Source organism: Papaver somniferum, chromosome 3 (assembly GCF_003573695.1).
Source record: "Papaver somniferum cultivar HN1 chromosome 3, ASM357369v1, whole genome shotgun sequence".
In the NCBI taxonomy this organism is placed as follows: Eukaryota; Viridiplantae; Streptophyta; class Magnoliopsida; order Ranunculales; family Papaveraceae; genus Papaver; species Papaver somniferum.
In genome coordinates this window covers 66508003-66529657 of record NC_039360.1, presented here as the reverse complement: position 1 = coordinate 66529657, position 21655 = coordinate 66508003, and the positions used below count along the sequence as shown (strand labels likewise).

Sequence of the window (21655 nt, the reverse complement as noted above, 5' to 3'; positions counted from 1 at the left end):
AAAGATTGGTCAATAAGATTGAATGATGCTTTGTGGGCCTATAGAACAGCGTATAAGACACCAATTGGCATGTCCCCCTATCGTCTAGTGTATGGAAAGCCGTGCCATCTTCCTGTGGAGTTAGAACATCGAGCTTATTGGGCAATCAAGCAACTGAACTTTTCTCTGGACGAAGCTGGAATTCAACGGAAACTTCAACTCAACGAGTTGGAAGAATTGAGAAATGAGGCTTATGACAGTGCCAGGTTATATAAGCAGAAGATGAAGATATTTCATGACAAGCGTATTCTACGCAAATCCTTCACTCCTGGTCAGAAAGTCTTGCTGTATGACTCCCGGTTACATCTTTTTCCAGGAAAACTGCGTTCCAGATGGAAGGGACCGTACCTAGTACGCACAGTTTTCCCTCATGGAGCTGTAGAGCTTGAAGATGTCTCCAACAAGAACATTTTCAAAGTCAACGGGCAGAGATTAAAACCATTCCTTGAACCATTCCCACCCGACACTGAAACAACCAACCTGGAGGACCCAGTCTATGTGGACTAAGCTGGTCCACCCTTGTACATAAGTAGCTGCGTTTTCTTCCCATTGAAAACCAAAAAGCCTTTTTCCCTAAAAAACCAAAAAGTTTTCACTCCCGACAAAACCAAATTTTTCCCAAAAAGTCCAATCCCATTAAAAACCAAATTTTCTTGTAGATAATGTGTTAGTTAAATTTCCTTTTGTATATATTTTGTGCTCATCCATTGTGACTCCGAATATGTTGGAGTTTTGCCTTGGATAACGGAGTTTTAATTCTGCTTTCGCCGAAATCGGGTATTCTCTCTCCTTTTACTCTACTCAGCATGTCCCTTTCCATATGTTGCATTTTAATTCTTTCCATATTTTAAACATTGAGGACAATGTTTAGTTTAGGTTTGGGGGTATAGAGTAGATACCACGATAATATGCCATAATTGAAAACAGAACTCCTTCTTTTTGAAAAATTAAAAATTCAAAAAAAAAAAAAAAAAAAAAAAAAAAAAAAAAAAAAAAATGGAGCTCATTTACCTTGAAATGTTGACTCTTGTGCAAATATGTAATTATTAGGAGTCTTAGTCTAGATATTTAGGCACCCTGATTCTAGCACAATTCACATAGTGATAAGAAATTTGCACGCGCACGATCTACCAATACATGTATAGCCTCGATCTTCAAGGTGTTTGATAGGAAGTTAGATTGCCAATCACTTTAGAATACTGAATGAGACTTGACTAGCTTGTTCTTTGGTTGGCTGGGATAGAAGTTGGAGGATACGTTAAAAAAAGCAACCATAGAATTTGACCGGATGCATTCGATAAGGGCCACCTCTTGCTAAGAGTCATGTAATTATGTTTTTCTTTTTGTTCATGTATCAAAAGTGTCATGATGTTGTAAAGATCAAAGTTTTTTATAAAAAAAAATAAAAAATAAAAAAAAAAATAAAAAAAAATCAAGTATTTATTTATTCTATGTTTTATCATGTTAAAGACAATAGTTCTCTCTTGTTCCAAAAATAAAAGAGAGTAATCAATGTAAATAAGAGTCATGTAAAGAGTTATATTTTTGTTGTAAATAGTCTTGTAATAAGCAAGGAGGGTGCAGCCATCGATGTATAACGCGGGTAAACTGAAATATCACCAACTCATTGGGTGAACATTCACAATTCTCGTAAAGCCGGATAGCTAGCTTGGCTTAGAATTCGGTTCTTAGCCTAAAAACTATCTCTTGGTGATTAGTAGTCATAACTTCAGGTCATTCTAGAAACATGTGTAGATACACTTTACACTCTTATCACGTGTCTTTAGTTGTTATCAATGCTAGGATTGTGCCTTAGATAGCTAGATTGACATATCCATTTTGCTGTGAGCTTCTACTGTCTTGCACATGTCACATTTGATGGAATCTGAGCTTATATTTTGTCCTAGAACTTTGTAGGTACGTTCTAAGCAAACCTTCACGAGACTTCACTCGTCCACTAGGGACACTTAGTGGTTTAAAAGGCTTAGTGCATATGCTAAATGCATTCGAGAGACCAGCGACAGTGGTATATGTAGGATTTCCTTAGTTTTGTTTTACTTGAGGACAAGTAAAATTCAGGTTTGGGGGTATTTGATGAGTGCTAAAAAGTGCATATTTCTATATATTTTTCTTGGCATTTAACTCATCTTTTGTGCATTAATTCTACATTTTATCCCATATTCTGTATTTTCAAAGTTTTCAAGAATAAATATTTTTATTAATTAATTTTGCATTTTTAGGTAATAAATAAAGTTTGGATGAATAGCGGAGCGAAAAGAGCAGAAAAGTAGTGAAAAGCCGGGAGGAATTACACAAGGAAGCCGCGAAGAATGTTGTGCACAAGACCAAAAGGCTAGAAGTGGGCTTGAAGAGGAAGAATTGTTCTTAAAGAAGATATGGGCTTGGCATACCCAATGCCCAAAACCCTCACCCAAGTCCATTTCCTATATCCATACCCGTTTCCCTTTCTAGCCGTCAGATTGGATCATCTCAGCATCCTACGGTCGCAGCATCGCCATTACATCAAAGTCTGAAGATCCTGTCTAACACTACAGCACCTAACTCCATCTTGAGCCGTCAGTTTCGTTGTATCAGGCATCCAACGGTCTCTCTTGATTTGTCTCCATCTCGCCGTTAGATCCGTCCCAGAAGATATTATCCCACGGCTCAGCTTCGCAAGACATCAAGATTTGTTGTACCCGCCTCACACTTGAACAACCTAACCCTATACCCAAAACAAACACACCCTAGCCCAAAATCCATCGAGCCATCTCCTTCTTCCCCTCTTCTGCAACAGCGACGCTGTCTCCATCACCACCATCTTCTCCCCCAAATCACTCAATCACCACCATCTTCTCCCCCCAAATCACTCAACCACCACCACTCGAGCCATCATCACTTCTAACAACCAAGACATACTTTTCTAGCCACTTATTACATCACCTCCTAATCGTTTCATCTCACAGGAACCCTAGGTTAGGAGTTGATGAAATAGGTGAGGTTAGAGGATAAATCGAAGGCATGGGTAGCATCAGCAGACGACAAGGAAGCATGGGTGAGAGCTATCAATCGTTTTCAGAGATTAGGTAAGGATTTTTTGTAAAACCCTAATTTCACTGATTTGGGGATTTTGGAATTTTTTTGTTGTAACTATAAAAGGGTGTTAGGGGTTGTAAAATTCGGCATCTCTGGACTAGCCAGTGTATCCCCATGAGGGCTGGACTAGCCAGTTCCTCTTGGGTATATTTTTCTTCCCTGTTTTGTATTTGTAGATTTAATTTTCAATTTTCAATTTTAATTCCAAATTCAGTTTTAGTTTATCTTGTTTCAATTCAGTTTGTTTTATGTTTTAATTCACATTTCATTCTAGTTCACATGTTAGTTTGTAGTTCTCTGTTTAGTAAATGTTTTTTTTTTGTTGCTGTTTTGTGAGCTCACATGTGTATGTGTATAGCTAGGCTGAGATGATGCCTTAAGTCACTGTTAGTGGTGGAATGATAGGTTATAATTCTTGTAAATAGAATTGATTGAGAAATGGAGGAAATTAGTGCTCAACTGTGCTTGTGATTGATTGTGCTGTCAAAAGACAGTCAATGCTAGGAGTAAACAGTTGAGCAAGCTTTTTATCTTTCCATTCCATTTATGTATGCCCTGGAACATAGGCAGGCTTGAACCTTCACCTAGATCCATTAGGGACAGGGATTTAACATAGAATTACACTATCTGGCTAGGTCACAAGGTGGATTCATAACCTAGTTGTGTTGTTTCTCTGTTTTGTATCTGTAGTTTTGCTCCCCTGCCATTGCCCTTGGCTTAGGCCTTGGTTTGCAACTGTCTTGATTTATCACTACCACATTGCCACTACCATGCTATTGTTAATATGCACATGTAGATCACTGTTGTTTTATCATTGTATATATTGCCACATTGTATATAATGACACTATCTCCATTGCCATTGTCCACTTTCCCTTTGATATATTGCCCTGTTTTGCCTTGTTCTGCCCTGTTTTGCTTCCCTGCCCAGCCTGCATTACCCTACTGCTGCTGTTGTGCCTCTCTTCCTTTGCCTGTGCTGTCTACAGTACCAGTCCTCTCTTGTCACTACCCTGTAAATACCCTCTCATGTTGGCCTTGTACATACATTGTTTCACTTTGTTACTTCCTCACTGTCACTTTCTGTTTGCTCACTGTCTTTCTTTACCATTCTTGTTCACTGCTCTCTTGTTACTGCCCACTTTGCTCTCAGCTCTGTCACTTCTCTTCTGCTTTAAGCCCACTGTAAACTCTTAAGGTTAAAGACAGGCCCAGTTCACTGTGAAAGCCCAACTCAATCAAAGCTTAGCTCACATCAAAACCCCAGTTTAATTCATTTCAAAACCACTGAGCCCAAGAGCACTTCAAGATCATTGAGCCCAGTCTACAGTTCTCTCCAAATCCTAGTTTACTGATAGGCTAAAGCTAAAGCCCAGTTCATTCCCAAAGAACTCAAAGGCCCAAAGCACAATCATAACCCATTGGTTACCAAAATCCATTGGTACCCAAAGCCCAACAATAGCAATTTAGATCCCAAAATAGCTAGAAAACTCCAAAACACACCCAGTCTCTGTGGATCGACCCGTACTTGCACGAGCTACAACTGACGACCGTGCACTTGCGGTATTACTGTAGGCCCGTTTCATTTCGCTTCAATTTTATACGCTTTCCCGGGCCCACCAAGATGCTGAAAAGGATGATATGATTTCTGTTGAAGTTGTTCATGACTCTCTCAAGTACTTTGGGGAAGCAAAACAACAGCTTGTTGATACTCTTAAAGGTCTTGATATGGTGAAAACTGAGTTGGAAAAGGTTGTGTCTAACCTTGGTCTCATAAAATCTCAAATCAAGGATCTTCGAAAAGAGAATCATCTCTTCGTTGATACTGAGAAGATTGTCAATCACAAGCTTGAAGACTTCTTGTCTCGTATGGATCCTGAACCTCCCGTGTTCCTATTCGCGGTTGAGGATACACCGGAATCCGTTTCCCTTTAGCTTGTCCTCTGTTTTATATACCTAGTATGTCTTCTTTTTGGATTAGTTGGAAGAATAACTAGATATTTGAATAGCGAAGATTGTGACTACACATAGCTATTTTTGTTTTCATCTTCTTATGTTTATTTTTTAGGTTTATTGGTTTTTAAATTCTAAAAATATTTGGAGGATGATATTATTGCAATATTAATCTGTTTTGAAGTATTGCAATATTTTTATGGGATATGTATTGTTTGCATCCGTGAACTTGAAGGTCCCATATTGTGTCAAAAGTAAAGTCGTTCATAAATTGATGTTCGTATTGATGAAAGGACGAATGGACTTTTGACAATTACAAAAGTTATGCCTATGCAGTCATTTATTTGATGGAAAATAGGATGAAATCTTTTGTTTGACAAGGATAAAGTCTATTATGTCGTTATGTAAATAATGATGGAAAATAGAATAGATCCTTGTATGTTATCCACGGTATTGATCTTTATTGATCCATTTTGTTATGTGTTACCATGAAGGCTCTATTGTGTATCTTGTGTTGATAACCTTACAACTATGTCGATTAATATTGGCCTTGTTGTTTGTTCCATGAAATGCTATATGTTGATCATTCTTGAACTAAATTAATCATCTTGATCGGTTATTTAGTTATTTGCTCCGAAAGTCTTCTTTTGTCGAGCAAAATATTTTGACAATTAAATTGATTGCTTCGATGATTAGTTTGGTTGTGTATTCCAATTAGATTAATTATAGGTTCTCTTGTAATTAATCTAGTCGAGTTTTTCATATATTCCACAAGTTCTTGTGTTGAGTATATGAACGGCTATACTAATCATGTTCTATTGGTTTATGTAGTCGTATATTCCGTAAAGTTTTCATTATGTTGAGTATTTGAACGATTAAGGCAGTCATCTCCGTGTGGTTATCTTAGTCGTAGCTCCGTGAGTTTTCTTATGCTGAGAACAATCAATTAAATTGATCACTTTTTTGGTTTGGTTTAGTTGCGTATTCCGATTAAATTAATCATGGGTTTACTTGTGATTAATTTGGTTGAGTTTTGGATATGGAAAATCATTTCCATGGTTTTTGGTGTCCAATTAAAAAATCCTTCTTTTCTTTCGAAATTAAGGTCGCTCTTGTTGTTCTTTCGGGAATGACATCAAATGGGGAAGAGTTCTTTTGAACTTGTGCTTAATGGTAATATCTTGCGGGGTTCGGCTTTATGATTGCATCTAAATTAAGTTGGTATGTATTTTTTTTCTTTTAGTCTATGAAATGTTTCTTGTGGAAATTTCATTATGATCCCGTTCTTTTACCTTTGCCAATTTTATTGACAAAAAGGGGGAGAAATAATGTAGTCCACACTACAAATACATATGGTTTTCGGATAATTGTGTAAGGGGGAGTGGTTTCCATGATCGAGATGGAATATTGACTAAGGGGGATTGATACATATCACCATAGTATTGTTGTTAAAGTCGTGATGCAATTGGACTTTGATGTTACATAATGATAATATGACACTGTATAATAATGATCGAGAATCTCAATTTCTCTCATTGTTATAGCTACGGATCTTCAACAACGGTGGTGCTAAACTTACAACCTTTGGGATCATTGGGGTACTTGGAAGGACGAAGATTTCAAGGAACGTTCAAGATTATACTATGGAATAGGAGCCACTAAAGTTTATTTTTTGTATTCTATATGTATTAATAGTTTTGTCACTAAAATTTACAAAGGGGGAGATTGTTAGAGCATAGCTCGGTCGACCTCGCATGCGTTGCTATATCAAGCATGTTTGTCAATGTTAGTGATCAAAACTATGAGTCTTGATTTCTAGTCTATTATATCTAAGTCTCGGACTAGGATATAAAAGTGTAGTTGAGCTCAAGGACTTCATGGCGATTCATCATACAATGACGAAGATCTACACAAGGAACCGTGGAACTTCATCAACAAAAAGGTATGTGGAGACTTGAACTTATCTATCACTCAAAAGTTTATCTATTCTATCTCTTACTTCTTATGAGACAAAAAGTCATATGCTATATAGACTGGATCATACACATTTGACATTTCGAGCTGAGTATTCATTATTTATCTTTTTCTCAAAATCGTGTGTTGGTAAAGCGTTTCGCTTTGGTCAAGTTTATCTTCACTTAGTGACGAAAGTCATGAAAAGTTTCAACTACTTTGAGAATTGCTCTGACGTGAAACGATCTGTGAATAACGTCCATATAACGTCCTCTGAGAATTTCTCAATGATTGGAATGAGAGTTTAGATTACATAACCATGTATTCCTTAATCCGAAGTTCTCGAACTTTGTTGATTGAGATAAATCGGAGGAATTGGCTTTGCCAAGTCCGCGAATTCAGTTTGCGAACTCAGTCCGCGAACTGACGGAAGTTCTTTTGCCGAGAATTTCTGCTAGGATTTTCCAAAAACTCGTTTGCGTGTTTAGTCCGCCAACTGGCGGAAGTCTCTTTGCCAAGATTTTCTTCTGAGTTTGGAAAACTCTGTCGGTTGCCTTAAGTCCGCAAACTTGTTTGTGAGCTTAAGTGGTTATGATCTAAAGATGTGCTCTGAACATGAAACTTAAATTACTAAGGAATGCTTTATGAAAACCGTGGCTATAAAGTTCATGAGCCGATTCATCGAATCGAATCATCTTTGTTTCAATTGTGTCTTGTGTAGTTACATAAGATCTCATAACAATTGAAGAACTCTATAACTAGTTCATTTGAGTCAATTGAACTAGTTATGGTGAAGAAGAACTAGGTTAATATGAATTGCTCATATGGTTAACATTTTGGGTTACTATGTTGAACCAACATACACGTACACGTTTGGTCATGGTTTTTACAAACCCAGTAAACGTCTACCCAAGTGTGTGTGACAAGCTAAGTTTTTGATCTAACGGTTGAGAAATATTAGCTTGAATCTAAATCAGATTTTCATCTAACGGTGAATGTGGATTGCTTTGTAACTAAGGAAAAACCCTGATTTGAAGGCTATATAAAGGAGACATCTAGCATTGTGAAAAACTAATCCCCACACGTATGTGTGATACTAGTGCGCTCGCTATAGTCGATTCTCCTTTAACCTTTGGTTTTCTTCTCTAAAACCAGGTTAACGACTTAAAGACTTCATTGGGATTGTGAAGCCAGACCGATACTACTTTTATCGTAGTTGTGTGATCTGATCTTGCATCTTCTATCGTACGAGTACAATCTTTGATTGGCTTGCGGCCGTGAGAGTTATCCGATAGGAAAGATAAATAAGTCACAAATATCTTCGTCTCACTGTTTGTGATTCCTCGACAAACCGCTTTTGTAGTCAAGAAGGATTGTTGAGAGGTGATTGATTAATCTAGGCTGTTCTTCGGAAATATAAGACCGGATTATCAGTTGGTTCCTGTTCACCTTGATTTTATATCTTAAGACGGAACAAAACCTAGGGTTTTTCTGTGGGAGACAGATTTATCCTTTGATAGACTTTTCTGTGTGAGGCAGATTTGTTTATTATCAAGTTTGCAATTTTGAGTTGCAGCAACTCTTAGTTGTGGTGAGATCATCTAAGGGAATCAAGTGCGCAGGATCCTGCTGGGATCAGAGGCGTAGGAGTACAACTGTACCTTGGATCGGTGGGAGACTGATTGGGGTTCAACTATAGTCCAGTCTGAAGTTAGCTTGGAGTAGCCTAGTGTCTGTAGCGGCTTAATACAATGTGTATTCAATCTGAACTAGGTCCCGGGGTTTTTCTGCATTTGCGGTTTCCTCGTTAACAAAACTTCTGGTGTCTGTGTTATTTCTTTTCCGCGTTATATTTTATATAATTGAAATAATACAGGTTGTGCGTTAAGATCATCAATTGGAAATCCAACCTTTGGTTGTTGATTGATATTGATTGATCCTTGGATATTGGTCTTTGGTACCGTCCAAGTTATTCCTTGTGTTTGATTAAAGACTCGCTATTGTTTTAGCTTGAGTAAATCAAAACAAGTGAGAGATATTGACTCCTTGGGATACTTTAATCTAGATTGAGTCTGACTGTCTAGTTGATTCTCTAGCAAAGTATTTCGGAGTTTGTCCATACAGATTGATAATCGAATTATTGGGTGGTGTTGTTAGACCCCCGCTTTTTCAGATACAAATTCATGTTTCATGTGATTTGTTAATGTCCAAAGAAATCCTTCTTTTATTGTAAAAGTAAGGTCGCTCTTGTTGTTCTTTCGGAAACGACATTTTATGGGGGACAGTTCTTAATTGAACTTGTGCTTAATTGCCAAATCTTTGTGGGGAGTGCGGCTGTGGAATATTGTAGGAGTTTTCTTGTATCTTTATAAACTCCTTGATGAATACACTAAGTTTCGACTATGTGAATTCATCGAAACAAGTTGGTATGTTGTTTTCTTTTGGTCATGAAGTATCTCTATGAAAATTTCATGAGGATCCCACTAGTTTTCGTACCTTTGCCAATTTATATTGACAAAAAGGGGGAGAATTAATGTGTAGTTCACACTACAAATACATATGGTTTACGGATCATTATGTAAGGGGTGTGGTTTTCATTGTGATATGAAGTATTGACTAAGGGGGAGTGATACATATCACCTTAGTATTGTTATTAAAGTTGTGATACAATTGAACTTTGATGTTGTGTAATAATACTATGACACTGTATAACAATGATTGAGAGCAACTGTTTTCTCATTGTTATAGCTATGGATCTTCAACAACTATGATGTTGATTTGAACACATTTAGAATCATTGGAGTACTTGGAAGTGACGAAGATTTGGTTGTGTACGGACGATAACAATAACGTCGGGATTTGACGACGTTAAACCAAGCGCTTCGTGGGAGGAAACCCATCGGTTTTGTATTTATATCCTTTTGTTTTTAGTTTTATTAGTTTTTCATATCATATCTTGCATTCCCATATTAGATTTTACAAGTCCTATTTCTATAATGAAAGTTTTGACGAATTCTCGTCAGAAAATTCTGACTGCGCAGTTGTCACGAAAACAGGTCTCGAGACTTCATACAGAGTCCGATTTGAGTGGTTAACCCAAAATTTTAAATAGGACAGACATACCTTTCTTTTCCAAAAAGAAAATTTGAATTCGGAGCCTATTAATTTGGAGCGATAGGCCTGGACATTTGAGTTTCGGTATTTTTCCAGAACTTTTTCAGATTGCATGTCAGTCAGTACGGAGGCTATCAAAGTCATACCGTTTTTCGAAACACTGTGCACTTTTGACATGTCATATAAAAGACGTAGGTGAAAAACTTTCGTTTAAGATGTTTTTCCTAGTTCCCTACCTATTGGTACAATGTTTGAGTTTTTCAGGGCTGTTATGTCAGAAATCAGAATTTTCGGTTTTGAACATTGAGGACAATGTTGAGTTTAAGTGTGGGGGAGTATTTAAGCATGTTTGGATTGCATAAAAAAACAAATAAATAAATAAATCATACTATTTGATTTCTTGCATTCTTGAGACTTCATCTGTTGGAGTTAATTATGAGCTATCTAGGATGGCACACTAAACCTTTTTAGGTTGAAACAGTTCTTACAGCTATAGATTAAGTTCCATTTATTTCAATTCTTAAATATATACGTTCATAATTGAATGCGAAACTAAGCTATGGTAGTCGTTTGAAAGAGTCATCCTCGCAATTAATCATTACTGAATCACTTTCTTTTTATTTTTGCAGTTATATGTTTCTCTAAAGTGATTTGGTGGGATCCTGATACTGCCGTGGATGTTGTAGCAAGGTAATCATTGGTTGAGTATTTGAAAGCCCCATAAGACAATTGTCTTACACTCTTAAAGAGTAAAGTGTGAGCCGGAAAAAAAAAGAGAAGAAATATATATATATATATATATATATATATATATAAATAAGGCTCCTCTTCATTTATCAACACTAATAAATGGTAGGTCCGGAATCGCGGATAATCATAGTCGATGAAAACAAAAACCATATCATCATTATATAGCAAGTCAAAGAGACTACTGATGAGGTTCTTGACACTTTGATAGCAGTATGTGTGAAACGTTGTCCCTGTCTCTGTCGCCTAAGCAAGCGTGGAACGCAGGATCCAAGGCAACTATCATGTACTTGCTGAAAAGGAACATGCTCTTAGAGTATCTAATCATGTGGTCGAGTTAAATTGGTGCTTCTCTCAACTAGTGCGCTATAAATAAATCTCCTTTGACGACATTCATACAAGTATTGTGGGTAACATCTTTCACTTTAGTCAACATTTGCACACTTCACTTTTCTATTCCATTTTCTTATCTATTCATGTGATTTCAGTATGCGAGTGTTGTTACAAATGTTGCAACAAGTACGATGACTATCTTAGTAGAGTTTTGCAATCAGGTTGAATGTCATACGTAAGTAATTGCTTATGTGTGCGGATTGGAATGTATGTGGAATGTTTGCAGCTAAAGAACATATGCAAGCTAATTTTTTGGATTTTTGCTTTGTGTATATCCTCAGTGGTTCTTCCAAGGCGAGAAATCGGAGTAGGTTTTGTGGGTATACCTCTTGTAAGCCCTTACGAGACTATGACTCGTCCACTAGGGACACCTAGGGGTTTAAAGGCATGTTATTCATGCTAAGAGTAACCGTATCCTCAACGAGATGGATTTGTTGTATTTAGGGTTAGTTTTATTTAGTTTGCTCGAGGACTAGCAAAAGCTAAGTGTGGGGGAATTTGATAAATGCATAATTCATATGATTTTAGTATCCATTCCATACTTGCTTTAGCTATTATTCTTGCATATTTTCGTATTATTACTTTGGTTTTCTCTTATTTTCCTCCAATAGGTGAATCATCCACAAAGGAGATACAAAGTGCTGAAAAGAGATATGAAGAGAAGAATTCCAAGTATCCAAGTGCCCAAGTCCAGGACAAGTAGAAGAAGTGCGACGAAAAGGAGCAAAACGCTCATAATCAAGACTCAAGCCAAATACCGATCTTAACTCATTAAAATTAAGGATTTCTCATCATCATATTGAATATAATTGAAAGATAAAAAGAATTCAAAAAGAATGAGGTCATTCCGAGTTCGGATGAAGAAGTTGTGGCCAAAACATTTTTCATTGAATACCGAAGACAGTGAAGTCCGCGAACTGGATATGTAGACGGGGTTCGCAGACTTATTTCTGAAAATATCTGCTGGAATTTGAAGTTTGCGGACTGGGTACGCGAACTTATCAAATGGGAAACGTGTATTCACACCTTGGAAGGCCTAAGGGCACGTTTGGAGTCGTTAGGTCATATTTTCGGGTCAGGTTCTTAAACCTAACTAAATACTTGGAAGCCAAGCAATGTAAACCTATAAAAAGGTATTAGGTTATGTAAAATATCTATCAATAATCGTATCTCATATCACAAGTTCTACATCAAAACCTAGGGTTTACCCCTTTAGGGGGAACCACCATTATCATCTTCTTTGTAGTATGAGTAGCTAAATCCTTTGTTGATTAAGGATGAATTCAATGTTCTAAGCGTGAAGCTTCATTAATAATACAAATCTATTGAGAGTTTTTATCAACATCGTTTGTCTTTATGAGTGATTCTTATATTGATTTGGGAGGCCTACTAGATCAGTATATTGATTGTTCTATTGCTAGTGGAAGTTATGAGATAAGTAATCGTCGATTAACTCTCTACACAAGTAGAAATCGCGAGACCTTACAGAGGGATTCTGTGGAGCAATCGTGTGTGAAGACAACACCAGCAAGTAAACCTTGAGCTAAGAGTTTAACTACTAGGATCAACCTAATTCACAAAACCTAAAGCATTCGTCGGATTACACCTTGAGTGAGCTACTACTTGGTGGTTCGGTTGAATAGAATCTGATATTGGAGAGCTTCCGCATCCGTGGTACAAGGAGTTTTGGGGATAACACTGAGCTGGATGTTATTCCACGGTTGGTGATGAATGGTTCTTACGAACAATAGATAAGTATATTAATCCAGTTATCGCTTGGTAACGGCGAAGGATTCCTTGATCATCTTTCTTTTATTATTATCTTTTTATTAATCTTAAAACCAAAACCCCCCTTTGTTATTTACTTTGTTTTGCTAATACAAATAACCTATCAATTACACAGCTCTCTGTGGGAACGATCTCTTACAACCGCTATATTACCAGTTAATTAGTGGGAAATATCTTTATTAATTTGTTGTGGTTACGACGCCCATACAGACATAGTCCCCTTTTATAACTCCTTCACACTCCAAACTGTTGCTCGAGATCCCCTAACACGTGCAGTACACGTTTCCACCTGACACAATCCCGTGAATATTCTATTTACATTGTTTTATCCAATCCACGTACTCCTTCATATTTTCTCGATTCTAAAGGACTTACCAGCCCTGTTTGATCCAAACAGGCCCAAAGAAATCAAATCCAGTGGTATAGTCTCACTCAAACTCGTCCAATTTCTTAACAGAGTTTCCGCATGAAGATAAACCCGAGAATCTGTTCTTTCTCCAAATCTAGGTTTCCATCTAACTATGATAGAAACAAAGAACATATTCAGCGTTGTTTAAGTATTTGGAACAAACCCTTTCTTTTTCAGCAATTTAGTCTTAGTAGAAAGCCTCCAAATTTGAAACCCTAATTTTGCATGTGACTGCACTTCTTTTCCCAACCATCCAGCCAATTATGATCAAAACTAAGACCATTAGCAGCCCTGTTTAGCTTAAACAAACAATCCCAACAAATTTCAGCCATTTAATCTCACTCGAACGCCACTAATTCACAAATCCTAATTCTGTTGTTTTTCCCCAATATTTCCCGACAAAAACAAAATTCAAAAGCTTGAAGATGAAGTTCCCCTATCTAGTCTGAGGGTGCCTTTAGCAATTTGGGTGTATATAGTAATTTTCGGGGTGCGAATAGCAAAATTCCTGGGTGCCTTTAACACTTTTGGGGGGAGCCCTGAGTACTTTTCTCCGGAGGTGTAAATACTACTTTTAGAGTCAATTTCTTCGCAAAAGCTTATTTCTCCAAAAATACCTACAAAGACATAAAAACATAAAATAAATACAAAACTGAGCACTAACAATATATAAAATCGTGGACAATTCAGGCACATAAATGCGTCTATCACATCTAAAGGGAAACCCTATGATCTAGTTGAGCCGCACATCCATGGACCGTAGACCCTATAACAAAAAACGATAATTTAAAGTTTAAGTCCTTAATGTACCTTCTTTCCTATTAAAAAAATAAAAAAAAATGCTTAAAAATACTCCCCTCTCCACCTTTCCTTAAAAATTGTGCAAACTTGAGCTAGGTCATTTATTTAGGGACAAATGTAGTATTAAAATGAAAAATAGAAAAACGAGAGAAATTAACCACGTGAATGGCCAATTGCAGAATCATAAGTTTGGAACTAATCCGAATAGCTTAGAGAGAGTTATTTTTCTTTTTGCCATTTTGAAAGATTTCCACCACTAGACTTGCACATCGAGGATGTACTCCAAATAGTGAGATGTCATGTAATTTGGAAGATGAAATTCTTCCACCATAAGACTTGCCCTTATGAAGATCAAAATTCCTAAACTAAATATTTTCACCGAACCAATTTCAGTTTGATGGCCAATTGACTTACTCCATCTTATTTTCTTAGGATGCAGCTGCGCAACCTTCTTTGGTTATAATATACTTTGGTGGTAATGATTCAATTGCGCCTCATCCAACTGGATTAGGCCCTCATGTCCCACTACTAGAATACATTGAGAACATGCGAAAGATTGCTAATCATCTAAAGGTACCTAACTTTGTTCGAAGTCACACGAATGAAATGAAATAAACTCTTTCACATGAAAATGGTTAATGCGACCATATTCTAACCGTTTTTTTCGGTATCAGGGCCTGTTAGATAAAACTCGTGTTATATATCTTAGTCCTCCGTTGATGAATGATAAAATCTTCCGTAAAAGGAACATGTATAATCATATTGGATCTTATCATTTACAAAATTACGTTAATTTCTTCAGTTTGCTTAGTTCTTATTAAAATGTTTTATATACTAACTAGGGTTTCCTCCTCCTCAGTGAACTATCATGAACGAATGAGAACAGATATATTCAGAAGCTTGTATGAATCAGTGCAATGAGATGAGTTTAAGATGTTATTAACGGAAGACAAACAAAATATATATTCTTAAGGTTTGTCGATGACACAAAGAAGAGAAACTCGAGAGAACTATCGGGATTAGGAAAGTCGGGAAGGAGATAGAGTTGTATTTAGGCTAAAATATCTTCTTACAGTTAGCATTAGGAAACCCTAATATAAACGGAAGCGTAACTGCATCGGCAAACACAGGCATCCGACGATCGAAAATACGTCGCCCAACCTTCGATCTGCGCCGTGGGATGACGAAATCGATGGTCGGATTTGTCAGTGTACACAAACACCACTTCTTTTTATAATATATATATATATATATATATTCACAATATTATATTCACATTTTTAAGGGCATTAAACTTATTAAAAATAATTACTTATCGATGTTAAAAAGTATTACTCCCTCTGTCTTGTTTTATCTGTCCTCTATTCTATTATGGTCCGTCTTTTTTTAGAACACCAAATTGGGGGATATTTTACTATTCATGTCGGCATGGAAAAATCATGCCGATTTTGATTGCCGGCATGGAAAAACCATGCCACATGAACAGTAAGATATCCCCCAATTAATTTTCATATCACCCAATTAATCGTTCTTTTTTTATCTGTTCGCTCTGTTTGTGGACATATTTTTTCATTAAACTACCCAATATATCCTTCATTTTCTATAATTATAAAATCGTTTTTAATATAAACCCAATCCAGAATCTTAAATAATATCTACATACATAAAGAAATGAAATCTATATCACATATGTCCTATTGATGTTCATTCCCTTTTTAAATAAAAACATTTATGGCTATAAGATTCCTAATAAAACTTCTACATATTGATACATAATCTAACCAAATATAACACCCATAATATAAGTACAAAATCCATTATATAACCATGACATTTGTTTTAATTTTCTTTTAACCAAGATAAAACAAAAAACAAATATATATTTTTAAGACAAAAAAATACATAATTTATCCCTTTCTTTTGGTTGGTAACCTAGCAACAAGCTGGGCTCCAACACCTTTTTCAATAGCAATACCTAGTCTATGAAAAACAAAACTGCCTATACCACTACTAGCATCATTATTAACTAAACAATTCTTCAAACATTTGAAAAAACACATAGTATCCTCACCAAGCTCCCCCAAAGTAGTAAAGGCTAAAACACTCAAACCATAGCCATGTGAAGCACATACATCCAGATATTTAGTACGTTTACGCAATACGACTTTCGAAATAGCTTTTCAAGGAATGAACAAACGAGTACCTTCACCATTGAAGGGCGAGACACCTGTAACATCCATACACAAATCTTGGCCATTCTTCCAGTTCAGGACAAGGATATCCGTGGGACGTAAATCCTTGTTATCATCTGACAAAAAACCCAAAGCAGCCTCTTTGCGCGCAGGCACACCAGCCTTATAACAAATGTCCGCGATTACATCACATACAAGGTCGTGTCGAAACTTGAGTCCGACATCTTTGGCACAATGGAGCGCGTGATTACCAAAAATATCCATAGGTCTATTGCAACTCGAGCACAAACCATCGTCCACAAACAAGGGGATGCCAAGCCGGTAGCAAACTACCGCCCTAAACTGTCTGGTCCCAAGGCATTGGTCAAGCCCGATAATGGGTACCGCCAAAAGATAATCGTGTGCATGTTTGACCCGGTTACATTTCCACAGAATGGAGTCTCTTGCAGACATCGAAATTGGACATGGATTTTCTTCTTAATTGTATCAAAATAAGTGACTGTTAGGGAATGCATGGAAGGGGGGCCAGTATCATCGACACAATAATTGGAAGGAAATCCACATACCTGAACGAAATTTTGAAGAGCCAACTGATAATCAGAACCTTTATCTGTTGAGAATAAGCTACCAAGTATCACCTTCTGCACCAAAGCGGACTGACTCTGGGAGGCAAGGTAACGATAGGTGCGAGTGTCCGCCATGTGTAGATACCAAGACCACCATCTTTGATAGGCAAGGTGGAAAGTTTATGCTGCAGAGGCCTATATCGGTTCCATCACCAGTGACTAAAAGTCTCAAATACTGGAGTACATGGTCATCAAAGATATCAATGGCTTGTTGCAGAGCTGCAGGAATTGGTAGTATGCATTGCAAAATATAATCTGGACACACCAGCTGCAATTATGAAGCAATGACATCTCACTCTGAGGGTCTTTGAGTTTTCTTAAAATACAACAATGACATCTCAATCTGGACACACCAGCTGCAATTGGTAGTTTCCATCACCAGACATTAGTTGGATGTCTTGTTCACCCTGCTCAACACCATGTCACTCATGAAATTCAAATCCATACTCACAGGCCCCTCCAACAGTTTAACGCTATTACTAGGCCTACTAATATTATTGGGGAAAACACCTTCAACAATGCTTTGAGAATCATTGAAGGCCAAAATACTTCAGTTTTCTTAAAATAAAGATGTAAACCCCTAGTCGGCCCTTAATACTCTATTATACTCAAGGCTTTGTCCATCTCCAGTTATCACAAATAATAGTACCTTCACCAAGGTACCAAGCATGTAAATCAAGCTTGCAATGAGGTGCAATGGACTTCACGAGAGGATGAAGTGTCAGAGCGAACAAAAGGGGACCAAGAGGATCACCTTGTTGGACACCAAGCGTAGGAGACAAAATATGTTGGTCATAATACAATCTAGCAGGTCTAGCGTAACAAAACTCAACCCAACGTGAAATACCTGGACAATGAAGTCGAACCTCCTTGATGAGATGAGTTCTGCACACCATGTAGAAGGCATTAGAGAAGTCAATAAGCATCGTTGACATCCTATCTGAATGACCTTTCAGCTCCAGCAGTCCATTTACAACATGTAAAATACTCTCCCACGACCGGTACACCAACACCAAATCGATGATCCCCCAAATAAGATGTCATGGACTTGCCGAAAGAGTAAGCCACCACCTTAGACACAAGTCGGCGCCAAATAGTACCAACTGCGATAGGCCTGAGCCCGCCCCCGTGTTTAAGTATTGGTGTAAGTGGTGCACTAGCAATGAGCTCGCCTAAAGCACCAGACATTTGCCTGCCAACCAAAGATTGACAACCCCTGTAATCGAAGCCACGAACTCATCCACAACTAGGTCTGCTGCACCACTCAAAACGTCCATAAGGTGTTGTGCACGCAAACCATCACGACCACAAGAAGTACCTCTAGGGAAGCTCTCAATAGCACCAAGGACTTCCCTAGAGTCGACCATGATGGGGTCAAAGCTGCTAGCTTCTTGTTGAATAGAAGGTGGAGGAGCATCTGGGTGTTTAGATTGCAATTCGGAAAAGGTATTCTCGTTGTGAGGTGCAATAACGTTCGAAGACAACACCCGGATTGCAGCTGTATAATGTCCGTAGCCTAGTTTCTCCCTGCAAGCATTCAAATTGGCCACTTTTGGTTTATTTTTTGCCTCCGGATTAGTCTACTGATGTCTTGGCGACTGCAGAAACTTGTTGATTAATGTGTAGCATCCATTGGGCTCTTTCCAGGTCGTTAAAGCCTGATGTATGGCAGCAACTTGAAGCCTCTTTCTGTTGCTCGACCTCTTTTCTGCAGTGTGTTTAGGTCTATACAACGTCAAGGTTCAGATGAGGAGCAAAATAAGCCGTATCCATGCAGACATATCAGCTGGGTTAGCTAACACCCTATCGAGAAAAACCTTCAATGTCCTGGAAAAGTGTAGTATGCACTGATGCGGTATGCAAGAAACAGTGGTATATTTCCGCTGAAAAACAGCATTAAGCAGTTCTGGAGTAAGAGAGATCACCTCTTTCTCCACTGCCACGGCCTCCCCCACCTCTGCAATATCGTTACCCACCTCTGCAATATCATTACCAAACTCTGTATTCCCAACTGGCCTGCTTAATCCGTGGATGAGAAAATCTGCAGATGTTCCATTAATTGGTACGACAATAATGTCACTGTGAAAGCCCCCCTGACCCTTACATGGAAGCCTCCAAGCATGCAGGTGCATGCACTTAGTGCATAGCCACATACGTAGGTGAAGAAGAACTCTCTCCCAAGCTGTGTAGACCTGTAAATCGTTGGAGATTAAATCCCTGCAACTGCGCTTGTTCTCTTCTGAGTAGAGATATTTATCATGCAAATGCTTGAAGAAAGAACCCTTTCAATAGCCTCTGCCATGCACCTCATCATTACATCCGTCAAATTTTTTGAAAGGACAATGGAAAGACCCATTCTGCTGTGTAACATCCTCCATAAGAGATGAAGATAAAACCTGGGATGCTGCCTGTTGTGAAGATGATGGTGTTGGGGATGGATTCTGCAGGTTGCGAGGGACTGAAGATCGAGTTGTTGTGGGCATTATGAAGTTGTACAAAAACCCTAGTCGGAAAGCTAAACCCTAAGCCGACAAGAAAAAATAAAAACCCAAAAGCAGTCGAAGGAAAACGAAAGGAAAAGAAAAACAAAACTAAAGACGTAAAAGAGAATGAAAAATCAAATGGATAAAGGTGAAATCATGTGGTGAATCAACCTGGCTTTTAATCGCCCGATAAATCACCCATTAAACGTCCATTATAAATCACCAAGATAAATGTTTCTTTTATATATTACACATGTTGGGTTTAATTTTAGTAATAATCATTTGTTTAATAAGGTTAGTCATGACATTTCCCCAATTTCCTTATTTTGACTTAATCTAATAAAAGATAGATGGAGTATTTTGAATTACCATTTTTATTATAGGTATAATTTTAAGTTAAAAAATCAAATTAAAATTAAACGAAAAATGAATTTTCATTAAAATGGTATATAATCTTTAAAGAATATGATGTATGGAATAAAAAATTAGTTGGAAATGATTTAAGGGTAACTTTTGTCAATCATAACAAAAAAATTATATCTCTCCAAACCCCTCTTTCTAAAACCCTAATAGTCGCCACTATAATCTTGTTGTTGGACCAGATCTGAGAAATATTTTTTTTCGTGCCAATTTTAATAAAATATTATTTTTTTTGAATTTATTTTGGTGTCTCTTGACACATTTTTCCACTATTTTGGGCATTTTATCTTCGTTTTTGGGCGAATGTCTTCGCTTAAAGAGCGATTGTTTCTTCATTTTAATGGTGGTTTGTTCAAATTTTATTGGTTATTTCATGACTTGTTATTCAAAATTCGAGAACATCGACCATTCAACACGACATCGCTTTGACTTCAATTTCAACAAAAGGGATTTAGGGAAATGTGTTTTTAGGATGCAGTTTGGTGGCCAATTGACTGCTCCATTTTATTTTCTTAGGATGTAGTTGTGCAACCTTCTTTGGTTATAGTATGCTTTGGGGGTAATGATTCAGTTGTGCCTTATCCAACTGGATTAGGCCCTCATGTCCCACTACCAGAATACATTGATAACATGCGAAAGATTGTTATTCATCTTAAGGTACCTAATTTTGTTTAAAGTGCATTATCACATGAATGAATTACAATAAACTCTTTCACATGAAAATGGATAATGCGACCATATTCTAAGCATTTTTTTTTGTATCTGATCCTATCAGATAAAGGTCGTGTTGTATATCTTAGTCCTTTACCGATGAATGATGACATTTTTCGTGAAAGAAACATGGAGAATCATATATGTTCTTATCATTTAAAAAATCTATGCTAATTTATTCTATTTACTTAATTCTTGTTTTATATACTAACTAGAGATTCCTCTTCCTCAGTGAACTAGTACGAACAAATGAGAATTGTCGGATTCATTCAGAAGCTTGTATGAATCTGTGCAAGGAGAAGGGTTTCAATTTTTTGGATTTTGTGGATTGCAATTCCGCAAATGCAAATGATTGGATGAATACTAGCTTCTTGTAAGATTACAAATTGTTTATGCACAAATTCCTTTAGTTATGTTTGTTTTTGCAATAGAGTTAAATGTCTAATGCCTATCTATTGTTTGGATATTGGTGTCAGGGATGGAGATGAAGTTCATTTATCTTCAGAAGGGAGCAATGTATTTGCAGAGGAGATACTAAAGGTTCTAAAGGAAGCCGAATGGAACCCATCCCTATGCTAGAAGTTCTTGCTAGTTGAGTTTGGAGAACAATGATGAAACTTTGTGGTTATACAGATGCCCAATTGGATTTTATTATTATTTTTTTAATTTTATGTTTGTCTCCAGACCTTCTGATCTTTACCTAATTCCTTTATTTTGCTAAGAATTTATGTTCTTGTTTTTTTTTTTTTTTTTTTTTTATGTTATCTCTTTGGGTTTCTATGGCATATTAGTCGAATACCTCCTTTCAAAGATTCTAACTCCAAGTTTTTTTTTTGGTAAGTATTGTATTTTCTACAAAAGCGCTTATTTGTTGTGAATTGCATTGTTGTATTGTGTAAAGAAACTGTTAAGCGTTTGGTAAAATATAAAC

At 37.1% G+C, this 21655-nt stretch overlaps 1 protein-coding gene across 1 annotated transcript in view; it reads left to right on the top strand.

Moving 5' to 3' along the window:
* LOC113359535 (GDSL esterase/lipase CPRD49-like) overlaps positions 1-21303 on the top strand; it is a 31344-nt gene extending 10041 nt beyond the window's left edge. Inside the window, exons 2-6 of the mRNA XM_026603149.1 lie at positions 14725-14865; positions 14967-15007; positions 15266-15319; positions 20957-21097; positions 21201-21303. Coding sequence (XP_026458934.1) covers positions 14725-14865; positions 14967-15007; positions 15266-15319; positions 20957-21097; positions 21201-21303 — 480 coding nt within the window. The remainder of the gene's footprint in view (positions 1-14724; positions 14866-14966; positions 15008-15265; positions 15320-20956; positions 21098-21200) is intronic.
* Positions 21304-21655: the final 352 nt, after the last annotated feature.